General features: G+C 50.6%; 1 protein-coding gene across 1 annotated transcript; it reads right to left on the reverse strand.

Annotated features, from left to right (window-relative positions):
* Positions 1-5,822: 5,822 nt before the first annotated feature.
* On the reverse strand, positions 5,823-8,668 carry ASCL1 (achaete-scute family bHLH transcription factor 1). The gene is made up of 2 exons (XM_003783296.3): positions 7,319-8,668; positions 5,823-6,977 (listed from the first exon to the last, which is right to left on the reverse strand). Exon 1 carries the CDS (start codon positions 8,082-8,084, stop codon positions 7,365-7,367), a length of 720 nt encoding a protein of 239 aa, XP_003783344.1. The 5' UTR covers positions 8,085-8,668; the 3' UTR covers positions 5,823-6,977; positions 7,319-7,364.
* Positions 8,669-12,372: the final 3,704 nt, after the last annotated feature.

Genomic DNA, 12,372 nt, shown 5'->3' on the forward strand with positions numbered 1-12,372 from the left:
CGACCCCTAATTGTGGGAGCTTTTCTTCTCTGCCTTTCTGTGAAATTCTGACTTAGGCGAGCAGCATAACCAAGTGGTCAGGCATTGAGCCTGGCTTGCACTACACTGAGCTTGGGAGGCTGGGGGGTGGGAGTGGGAGGGGTGGCCCAGCATTATTCATGAAGACTTTCAGCTGTTTTTGTCTTTTAACTAACCTTTGAGTTTGATCAGAAGGCTGGCCGGCCTCCCTTTCGCCAAAGGCCCTGCTGGCACCTGAACAATGGAGACAGGCTGTTTTTCCTAGTAAAGAGAGATAGCTGGGGGAGACCAGGGGCAGTGTGTGCTGGGATGGGGGGAGGACTGCCGGCTTTACTTCTGTCTCCTCTTTGGAAGGGGGGTGGTTATTGATAGAATTTCCAACTCCCTTAACACAAGCAGCCGCCCTCTCTGACTGCTGACTCTCCAGGCTCAACAACTTCATCCAAGCAAATGCACACAGTGGGCTGGTTTTCTGAGTTCCTGATGCCACTCTCTCTTCCCTGGGCATCATCGTTCCTTCTTGATCTTTCCCCTCACCGCCTTCCCTCCTTGCAAAGGACTCATTGGCCGGAGTAAAGACTCCAGTCTAAAATAGTGCGTTTGGGTTTTAATTGTAAATAATGATGGCGAAAAGGAAAGTCACCGACAGAGAGAAAAAAGGAGAGGGGAAGGAAGAAGAAAAGGAAGAAAGAGAAATTAGAGAGAGGAGAGAGAGAAAGTAGTTCAGATGGCAGACAGAGAAAGACCCCAAGCGGGGCAGGCAGAAGTGATTAGGTTCAGAGAGGACGCAGAGGGCGGGGCTCAGCCGGGGTCTAGTGGGGGAGGCTGGGATGCTGGGCAGAGCCCAGCTCGGCAGAGGATGGTACTGGGGCGCCGGGCTAGCCAGGAGCTGGGGGTGGGGGGCTCTCTAAGTGCTCTCCCTTTTGGCAGGTGTGGCGCTTTTGTCCCCTGCATCCACTTCCTGCTTCGCGACAGCTTCAACCCAAGGCCCAGTGCTCTCCAAAGTACTCTGCGGAAAGTGACTCCCTGCAAGGAGTGTGGGTTGGCCGTTTTCCCCCATCTCATCCCCAAAATAGCCCTGGTAGCCAGCGTTTCAAAGGCGGCTTTGTGAGCGGACGCCCGCTGGCTGCCTGGAGGGGGGCGCACGCGGGACATTCTGGGAGCGCGTCCCACTCCCCTCTCCAGCCTCTCTCCGTGCGCGCTCTCATTTGTTCTCCTTGCCACACTTCTCTCCTTCATTCTCTCTTTCCGCCTTTTGTTTTGCTCTTCTTCTTTCTCCATCGCTCCTTCTCTTTTCTCTTCCTCTTCTCTCGTCTCTCTCCTTCCTTCCCTTCTCTCCTTTTCCCCAATCTTCTCTCTCTCTCTCCTTTACTTTTCCTTCCTCCTCTGTCTCCCTCTATTTCTCTGTCACTTTCTCACCTCCTACCTGTTCCTTCCTTTCACACCTCTACGCTCTAGCGCGGTCCCCACGCCTTTTCTCTTCCCCCGCCATCCCCGCCCCCCCGCGTCAGGTGGCCCGGCGAGTCCCGGGCGTGTCCCCGGCGCGCGCAGCTGACAGCGGACGCATGCCTGCAGCCAATCAACACCCGGATGCGCTGCAGCTTGAATAAATCATTAAGCCTGACATCCGCTCAGGGCCTGCGCTCCGCGCTGCAACTTGCTTCCTGCCATTAACCTACACACCCTCTTTTGTAACAACCTAATCTTGCATACAAAGGAAGTAGGAATATAACTTCGACCTGTGCTAGAGCCAAGCCCTTCACATTCTCAGCGGGAAAAGAACCTTAGTGTTAGGAAATCCACTTCTCTCCTTACCTTTGACTCCAGATAACCTGGAGTTTCTGGGGGAAATCCATAAACGATCATTTCTTGGCTCAAGAGTGGAGACAGGGAGAGAGAAGTTCAGAGATTTCTCAGGGTTGTGGAAATTCAGTACACCAGGGAAGCATCCACAGTGTCTTAAAAAGAGGCTGCAATAAACCATGCTTCTTGGAGAGTTCTGTCTCAAAGGTAAAAATTAAGACAATTAAGTTCTAGAAATTTTGAGTAAATCTAATCACTTGCCCCTCCCCTTTTAAATGAGTGCATAATAGGTCAAGTGAATGAATACATAAAAGTGTGGGTAGCTTCACAGGAATGCCTTTGTTTATCTTACTGCTAAGACTTTAGTTTCATCTATCTTATTTAGAACAATCACGTGAAGCAGGTATTTTCTGCACTGATGGAGTCATTGGTAACTCTAAAGCCCTTTCATTTTCTTTCTATTTGGTGATGGCTGCCAGGGAAAGTATTATTATCCTCATTTTCCAGAAGCGAAAACCATACCTGACTTCTTTTTTGCAAATATTCAAGTAATTCTTGGCTCAAACAGAGGAAGTAATTTTCTTTCATAGAGTTAGGTTCGCCCCCACCCTGTGAATTTTCTTACCGACACCCCTATGAGTCCCTGAAAATCTTACACAGGAGTTCCTGTAGGGAAATAGCCTATGTACCAGTCAGGGTCAGCAGGAGCCAAGGGGACCAGGGTGAATGAACAGAGTTTGACAGAGAGACAGAGATGTGGGAGTGGCTTAGAGATCCAAACCGGATGCAGCACCCCAAGACTATTAACAAGAGAGAGCTATTACCACCTTTGGGCCTGAAGTGGCAAGAGGAGGACTCTGTTACTGGATCTCAACAAGAGCTGTAGCTGTAGGCCAAGAGACTCCTGATAAGAGTATGGCCTTATTCTAGGGACTGGAGCCACTGCCCAGGCAGGGAGAAAGCAGGGATCTGAACATCCAAAGTGGTCTCTTCTCCCACCTTGAATTCCCCTCCTGGTGCCACCCACTGGTCAAACCTAAAAGGAAGCCAGAAAGGATGGCGGCTCTAGGGATGATTTCCGCAAAGATCAACCTGACACACAGAGAACAGAAAACAGTAACAAGTGGATTTGGAAGGGGAAGGTAGAATAAGTAATGTATGTATGTAAGGAATAGAGCGCATTATTTGTTCATTTAGCCAAAAAATACCTGTCTTTCCAGGGGCTGGGGAGATAACTGTGAACAAGACAGGTAAAGTCTCTCTGTCCTCAGGGAGTTTACCATCTAGTGGGGGCAAATGACAATAGATAACAGCACTTTCAAAAGATGATAAATGTCAGGAAGGAAAAAACAGGACAGTGGGGAGAGAGTGATCCTGGCAGACAGAGAGCTGCTTTAGATAGGGTGGTCAGCGACAGCTTCTCAGAAGAGGTGACATTTGAGGTAAGGCAACCTGGACTTCCAAGAAAAGTCTACCGTGATTCCACATCTACTCCAACACTTGATTTCTCTGTGGTTTGTGGGTAGGAATTGAATCTGGGCTGTGATTTAGATGTGTCTGACTAGTCCTCAGGAAAATTAGAGACAGAATTGCAAGCTACGAATAAGGACAGCAGCAGGCACTGACATTGACATATGCAGTTTGTAATCTCTGACATGGGTCTTTTGCTATATTCTTTCTGGGTTTTTTGGTTTTTTTGTTTTTTTCAGCTAGATGCTGTGGGTACCCAGGAACTGAGCTGTTAATTCTGTGTTCAGAAGTCCCAAGAACCAGATCATCACAGGAACAGCAAAGTGGAAATGTACATTCTCTCTTAGGAACTTCTGTGCAGCTGCAAAATGGTTTCTCCTTTCTTCCTTGGTGGGTCTGGCTGATGTGAACTTGAAGTAGATTCTTCTTCATACACTCAGTTGAAAAATTTAAAAAGTCTGTGCCAGGGAGGTGAGACATGTGCCCTAGCAGCTCTCTCCCAGCCTCTGATAATAAGTGCATTCAACAGTTCTGCAGCCAGCGACAGGCCTGGATTTTCTTTCTCTCCCGCACTCCCAGCTGGTCCTGCTCCATTGCAGGCGCGTCCCCAGTCTTAACTCGGTGGTCTCCAGGTCATTTTTTGAATAGATAAGATTTCTCAGTCAAGAAAGTCAAGGCAGTTTTCTTTCCCAGCATCCCTGTCCATCCAAAAATAAAGTGAGGTGGGGACCAAGACGCGGGGGGAGGCTGTGACTGCCAGCCTCTGGGGTCTACATTTTGTATTTCTCTGACAGCCCAGGGCCGCTCCAAAGCCCGCCGCGCAGCCAATGGGCAGCGGTGATTTATGGGGCTGACTACCGCGGGCTGAATGCGGCCTGTCACAGCGCCCTGAATGGCTTCCCTTCCCCGCACAAGCCCCGGCTTTGTGTTGCTAAGCGATTAGAGCAGATGTAATGAGATTTTGCCCAATCCTCGCTTTGCCCTTTCCTAGCTTCGGCAAAATTGTGTGTGTTTTTGTGAATTTTTCCACTTTGCCTTCGCGTTGTGGCAAACAACAGCTAACTTAGCCTCGACTTTAACGAGACTGGATATTTCCCGTTCAGAAGTGAGGGAGGGAGGACAGTGTGACCTGTCCTCATAGGAGAAGGGAGACAAAAAAAAAAAAAAAAATCCCCCTTTGTGGTGTGGGGGCTGAAACATTATCCTAATGTTATATTCATAGCCTTAAATGACTTGCTACACTTTCTCTGCCTACCTTATCTAGAAACTTGCAAAGGAGCTAAATTAAAGGAAAGAGAAATGGGGGGGGGGGCCTCGCCCTGTCCTCCAAACGAGAAGATAAAAATAAAAGCAGGCATCACAAAAGCATTACTTCTCTCAAGTAAGCTCTAAATTGGCCCACTGCTGGCAGAAAGTCCGATTATTTATGGCGATGAGGAATTTACTGATTTTTTTCCCTTAATTACGTTCATCTCTTTGAAAGGGATTGAAGCCTCAATGTGCATTCTATAAAGGGTCATTTAGCAAAATGACATCAGAAGCTGTGGCGTGCTCCGCACATCGCGGCTTTAAAAAATGATTATTCTGTGCCACTAAATGGTATAGATGTACCAACACAGACTAGATTTTTAACTCTGGAAGACGTGCTGGCTACCCGTTCTTTGTTGGGTTTTGTAAGATGCATTTTGCGCTCGGCTTTCCGCTTGGCTGGAGACACGCAAACTGAATCTGCAAGTAATGTAGGCGGCGAGCGAGGAGCCGGCGAGAGGCCGAGTAGGATTCTAATCACGTCTTTGCTAACTGACAAGAAGCAAGCCAGCCAAAAACCCACCAATTTCTTTTTGAATCTTGGTAATTGGGTACTTTTACACGCAGCTCACGCTATTCGGATAGAGTCACAAGCTTAGATAGGCCAGTGTCTCAAAGAGACCACCCATTTCTAATGTGTTTATTTATGAAAATCTAGCTCTTTCTGGATGGAATTTATATCATAGGTACCTTTTACTTAAAATTAATCTGAAAGTGTGTGTCTACTGGGGGGGGGGGGGGAGAATAGGAAATGTACATCTGGAAGTGAGGGAAGAGGAGCCTCCTCACCAAGACGCCTTCCCACCCCCCAGCCTTCCACCCATTATTCCAGCCAGCCTTTCTATATTTTCATCAGGGGGAACTCAGAGTAGGGCTGTGGGTTGGAAAGTGGTCTAGAGGACCCTCTCTTTCCAGTTCACTTTTTTGGAGATTTTTAAAACATCCAATTGTTTTATCAGATATGAAGCGGCCTTTAATCGCTACCTATTCTCTCAGTGCCTGGGTACATTTGCAGGATAGAATGGGAAGGAACCAGTACATTTTCTGCATTCATCACTAAGTCCCTACCTGGTTAGGACTAGCCACACTACTTATCTTTCTCATTTCTGGCATTGAGCATGTTTTGCCCCACCCTCTTCTCCTCCCACCCACCCCTTCAACTTTGGCATCTTCATAACATGTCCAGCGCCATTGGCGTCAAAGAAAGAGTAGAGTCAGTGAACTGTTTTCATTTTGAAAAAAGGAAAAAAAAGTTTTATTACGAAACTAGTTTGTATAAAACAGGGTTATACATATTTTTGTAAGTTTGTAATAAAACAGTAAGAAAAAAAAAAGGCAGTGATAGAAATTTCCAAAAGGCAGCCCATCGAAACCAACTGGCCGCCACTTTGTGTTTGGACAGTAGCTGCATAAACTTTGTTCTTCTTGAACAGTATTTAATAACATCATTAATACATTAACAACGTTTCTATAAAGTAAGACACATTGGTGCTGAAGTACATCTGGTGGCCTTTTGATCTCGCCTATGAGGAGAGTTCTTTACAAAACCACAGAGGGGAAATGGCAGTTGTAAGGTGAACTACACAGCTAAAATATGCAGAGGTAATAGCATTACATGTTAAAGTATCAAGATATACACATTTTAAACCATTTGTACAAAACTTCTATAAATTTTTTTTCTCTCTCTTTCTCTCTTATGTACAAAAATATCTTAATATATCCCCAAACTGGTTAGGATAGATACAAATAGATTTTTCTTATAATAAAAAAATTCACAAAAGATTGGAAGCATTCTATGATGAAAACAGTAGAAAAGATGATGAGAGGGAGGGCAGAGGGTTTGGGGATGGGGCCCCGAGGAGGAGCAGGGTTTCGAAGGACGAGTATAGCATAGTTTCACTGTAGACTCCCATCTTCAGCTTATTGGGGTAGGCTTTACTGAGTGAAGGATACCAACTCAATTCTAGGGAGTCAAGAACAGCGCTTTGAGAGAGGGTGGAAGGGTAGGAGGTGAAGGCAGGGGAGCCAGCGCTTTCAGCGGTGTGTGTTAGTGGTGGATGGGAGTTACTCTGGTGCGTCTGCTGCTCCCTTCTGCCAGGAGCCCCACTGATTTTGCACACAAGCTGCATATTGCGCGTTGACTCAAGTCCTGGTTGCTCTTCATATCTCCGTGAACGATTGGAGTGCAAAGATAGTGTTCTGAGCAACCCTGTTTCCTGAGGGCCTGGCCTCTCAGGCATATGTGCTTAGTTGGCCTTGGGGTTGGTTGCCTGTTTTTGTATTTTTGTGGAGTTTTTTTCTTGCTTCTTCTCTTCTTTTTCTTTTTCCTCCCTCCCAAAGTCCGAGAAAGCACTAAAGACGCAGGTTGTGCGGCCACCCTGTAGAGTAGGGAGAATAACGGAGAGGTTAGTTTAAACTTGAATGGACGTTTGGGGGAAGAGTCTGTCGGGTAGAACACCTCTTCTTGACACGTTCACTTTTCGGTTCACCAGCATCACCACGCCTCACTCCCTACCCTCCATTCCTTGGCGAACTGGGCAAGGCCACCTTCAGAGGCCAGTGCTGCAACTAACAACTAATTGAAATTCACAAACTTTAACAAATCCTTGAAATATGCCCCCCCATCTCCATGGAGACCACCCCCCTTCCACAGACACTCAGAAGGAGGATGAAGACTAGACTATCACCACCACCCCGCCCGCCCCCAAATGTGACCTACCTGCTTCCAAAGTCCATGCGCACCAGGGCCTGCCCAGGCCAGCCCCTCAGAACCAGTTGGTGAAGTCTAGAAGTTCCTGCTCCTCGGGGCTGAGCGGGTCATAAGAGCCCTCGTCGGACGAGTAGGATGACACCGGTGAGCCGGCCATGGAGTTCAAATCGTTGGAGTAGTTGGGGGAGATAGTGGGGGACAAGACCCCCGCCTGGAAGGCAGCGCTCACCGCGTCGTGCTCGTCTAGCAGCTGCTGCAGCGCACGGATGTACTCGACCGCTGAGCGCAGCGTCTCCACCTTGCTCATCTTCTTGTTTGCCGCGCCGTTGGGGACGTGCTCCCGAAGGGTGGCAAAACCCAGGTTGACCAACTTGACCCGGTTGCGCTCCCGCTCATTGCGGCGCGCCACGGCGGCCGGCTGCTGCTGCGGCAGGCTGTAGCCGAAGCCGCTGAAGTTGAGCCGGCGTTTGCAGCGCATCAGTTCGGGCGAGGACGAGCGCTGGCGTTTGACTTGCTTGGGCGCTGACTTGTGACCGCCCCCTGAGGGCTGGCCGTCGGCCGCGGGGCTCAGCTGCCCTGCCTGCTGGTGCTGTGCGCTCTGCGCAGCAGCCGCCGCCGCTGCCGCCGCCGCCGCCGCCGCGGCAGTAGCAAAGAAGCAGGCAGTGGGCTGCAGGAAGGGCGGCTGGGGCTGGGACTGAGGCTGAGGCTGCGGCTGCGGCTGCGGCTGTGGCTGCTGCTGAACCGCGCCGCTCTCCATCTTGGCAGAGCTCTCCATGCGCAGCGGCAGCCAAGGAGGCGCGGGATCAGAGCGAGCTGGGACGCGAGGTGCGGGGCGCGCGAGGGGGACACGGACACGACTTGGGTGCGCGAACAGAGAGGGAAAGAAGGGGAAGGATGAAGAGGGAGACCGAGGGAAGTTACAAAAATACAAACCCCCCGGGAGACTTCTTAGAGAAGGAGCAAAGAAGCCGCAAAAGCTTTTTCTCCTCTGTCTACGCCTCCTCCTCCCACCCTCCCCTCCTCCCTTCGCAGGTTGGCTTCGGGAGCCTCGCGTGGCGCTCGCGTGTGAGGCTGTCGCTAGCGCCTTCTGGTTTCTAAGAAAGAAAAAGCAGAAGAAGCCGCAGAAGTCAGTGCTGAGTGTGCTCTGCTGAGTCTCGCGTTCCTCTCCCACTAAGGCTGCGCGCTCTTGCGCTGGGTCTCGGTTTCTCCGGCTGTGGCGCAGGCTGTTTTTATTTTGCTAACCCCCTTTCTTTCCTATTTCCTTCTTTCCCTCGCCCTCCCTGGTGCGCCTTCCACGTTCCCTGGCCAGAAGTGAGAGAGTGCTGGGCGGCCGGAGTGCGGCAGCCTTTTCAATGGGACACCCAGCCCCACGCGCAGCCCTGGCCCCGCCTCGCCCCCCACTCCCCGCTGCTGCAGCGAGCGGCTGCAGCCCCCACTCCCCCCTCCTCTTACCTCCTCCTCCTACTCACTCCCTAAACTCCCCCTCCTCCTCTCCTCTCCCCCCTCCCGCTCCCTTCGCCCGCTCCTTGCAAACTCTCCATTCAGCCGGGTTTGTTGTTGCAGTGCGTGCGCCTGGCGCGTGCCGGACTCCCGGCTGAATAAACAGGCTGTGCGCTCGGGGCGGGCTACAGCCGGGGGTGGCTTTAGAAAGGGGGGGCGACTTGGCAGAAGCGACAAATAGCCCTGGGAATTGGGGTGTATGGGTGAAAAGATTTGGGGTGAAATGCCCTTGGGACCTCCTGAGAACTTGGAGCAAAGAGCAGGGAAGAGTTTGGTCAGATAAAATGGCACGGGGGGGGGGGTGAATGTGGTGATTAGGGGGAAGTGGGGCTCCATGTTTCCTGTTTTCTTCTCCTCCCCACGGTTATACTCTTGGGATTCTTCACTGACAGTAGGAATTGAAGCAATTACTACTGAAGTTCAGAAAGATGGGAGTGGGGAAAGAACTCTGTCTAGGACAGTGGGGAAAGTGCTGGGCTATTGAAAGACTTGGGTCCTAGTTTCAAGTCGTCGTCTCACTCTCTGTGGCTCTTGGTAAGCGGCATCCTCTCTGAGCCTTCATTCCTCGTCTGCAGCCACAGAAAATTGGATTAAATGTTCTCCAGTGTCCCACCCAGCTCTAAAAATTAGGTTATAGTCCCCATCACCAAGCAAGTGTGGAAAGGGCCCGGAGGAGAAGGGATATAGAGGGACAGTTATGGTCAGCGCTGTAGGTAGATGTAAGTGACAAGACGCCCCCCCCCCCAGGATGACCTCTAGGTCCCTGTAACATCATTCCCCCTAACGGATTACCTCTGAACCGGCCAGGGGGGATTATAAAGAGAAGAACTCTCTAGGACAAGGACGCTCCGGACACCTTCCCCAAAGAAATACGTAGTGGGGGCACGGAGGAAAGGGGGCAGGTGATGGAGGTTGAGGGCCTGGACAAGCTTGTCCAGTAGTTCGGCGCCGCCGCAGGCACCTCGGCGGCATTGGCGCAGCCTCCATCCCGCCCCAGGCGTGTGCCCGGCGGCCCGGTGGCAGGCGACTGGGAGCAGAGCCCGGCGGGGCCGCGTGCTGGCGCCTCCAGGGAGGGGGAGGCGCTTGCAGCCGTCGCTTGGCCGCTTGGACAGCGCCTGCCCGGCTGCCCTTCCTAGGCCCTTGGCCCTGGCTCGCTCTGGCCAGAACCCTGTCCAGCTTCGGGACGTCTGGGGACACGGTACTGCTGCAGGGAAACCAGAGAGAGCAACCAGCCCCATCTCTTTAAGGCTCTGGTGGGGAGGGAGGCTGGGGCGCGCCTCCAGTGGCGTCTTCATAAGCAGAACTAAGCCATGGGCAGTCATGCATTTGATTTGTCCAGTAGAAATAGTCATTTTGATCAGAGGCCTGAGTGCAGGAATGATTGTGGTGAATTATCTGGATAATTGCTTCTAATTGAACTTTGCTTTGTGGAGATGGGGCCAGTGGGGGTGACCAGGGAGCTGGCCTTGGCCTGTGTTGCCTGGCCATGACTATTTTCAGAACAGTAGTGGATGGTAAGGACCAGTGGGTCCCAAAGTAGTGAATCATCTCTTTCCTGCCTCAGTTTCCTCTTTGTAGAATGAGTAGCCTTGGGAAGTATAAAGACCAAATCTGGCCAACAGAGATCAGTTCTGTAACCCTCCTCACCCACATGCCTCCCTTGGACCCACGGGAACCTGTGTCTTGCTGACCTCACAGGATTTTGCTGAAGCCCCCACCATTTACATCCCAGGCCTCATCCCACCCTTCCAGGAAAGGAACTGAGAGGTGTTCAAGATCACATTTGTCCTCACTTGCCCAGAAATGTCAGAAGTAAGCAGCCATAGAACAGAGCCACATCACTCAGCCTGGGGCATCTTGCCCTTTCCAGCCCAAGGAAGCCTTTAACCACCTGGAGGAATATGGATTATTCCGGGGGCTCCCACCACCCATGCCCCCAAGCCATGAACCCAGGGAGTGGGTGCTAGGAGGCCTCTGCATGCTCCATTTACTTCTCTTCAGCAGAGCTGTCCAGGGTGGAGGTGGGAGGAGGTAGCTTTAATATGGATCCATCTAAATATGTTTTCTTTCACCTAAGCTGAATCATGAGCTCCCATCTAACTTAAATTCTATCATTCCACATCTGACAAAGGTCCAGCGTTCAGGCTCTACCACTTCTGTGCATTGTAATCTTGGACAAATCCCTTGTCCACTGGCCTCAGTTTCCTGATCTGCACAAGAGGAGTGTATACTAGTTAATTAAAACTCATATCTAGGAGAGGGAGAACTTTCCTGATAGCCAATGTGTGTTCACGTTTTCCTGTTAGGGGACTTGGGCTTCACCTGTACACAGAGGTCTCAATTACCAGGGATTTAAAGGCCAGACTCCTTCCCCTACCCCCAACACACACACACACACACACACACACAAACACATATCATGAAATGGCAGCTGAATGGAAGCTTATAGTAGGGAAACCTTGCCTTCTAGTGGCCCTGCCCATTGGTCTTGGCCCAGGAGAAAAGACAGTGAACTCTGGGATCCTTATTGCCAAAGCTGCTAGAACATTTGTCCCAATTCTCCTTATTCCAGCCCTGAACCAAAATGTTGTCCTCAGCACCCTTTCCTACAAGACTAAGCCATCGTCTTTACATGCTTTGCAAAGATTTCCAAGGACCCAGAGAATGCTCCTCGACACTGTCATTGCCACCTTCTCCTCTAACCCTAAGGGGGAGCAGTCTGGAATTTTCTATAGGGGTCGACATCTCTGCTCCTGAAGGGTTATTCACTACCCAGGAGAGTGTTCTCTGGTACTGGTTTTCTAGTGGTTTTCACCAGCGTGGACCAAAGGACTGAGACTCAAAAACCTAAATTAGAATCCTGCCTTGACCTTGTGACCTAGATTATCATCCTGTCCCCATCAGAGACAACTGGCCTCATGCTCTTCTAGACCCAAGGAATTCCAGATAAAGCAGACTGACTTGACTTGGTGTCCAGACTCTGTTACTTACTGCTGTATGACCTTGAGACATTCAATAGTCTCCATTTCCTCCTCTGTACCATGTGACAGCTACAGTACCTACCTCCAACTGTTGTGAGATTTTAATTAGATGTGTGTGCAGCACTCAGAGCAGGTCTAAAAAGGAAGAGATTAATTAGGAAGCCATGATCACAGTTCATAGAACCTACCCAGGTAAGGATTCATGGCAAGGGGGGCCTCAAAGTTTTCCTTCCTGAAATCACACTGTGATAATAGCTCTAGCCAGTGGAGATGAGCCACCCTGTCTCACTGTCCCAGCACTTGGGCAGCGGGGAGCAAGTAATTCCTGCTACTTTTGAGGAATGGTGGTGATGGATCACAGGAGCCACATTTTTTTAACATGAACCTTAGCAAGTGAGATGAATACAGAGCTGCTCTGTGGCCTCCACATATAAGGGGCTTCAGCAGAGCCACTGGCCCTGACTTCCACCTCAGCTTTCTGGGGCTCTCTTGGTACCCAGTGGGCCTGACTTTTCCCAAGTCCCCAGGGCCTTACTTGGCCAAGACACTTGAACAATGTTCCATTTATCTGGACATGAAGGG

Source organism: Otolemur garnettii, unplaced genomic scaffold (genome assembly GCF_000181295.1).
Source record: "Otolemur garnettii isolate 467f Iridium unplaced genomic scaffold, OtoGar3 scaffold00007, whole genome shotgun sequence".
Taxonomy (NCBI): Eukaryota; Metazoa; Chordata; class Mammalia; order Primates; family Galagidae; genus Otolemur; species Otolemur garnettii.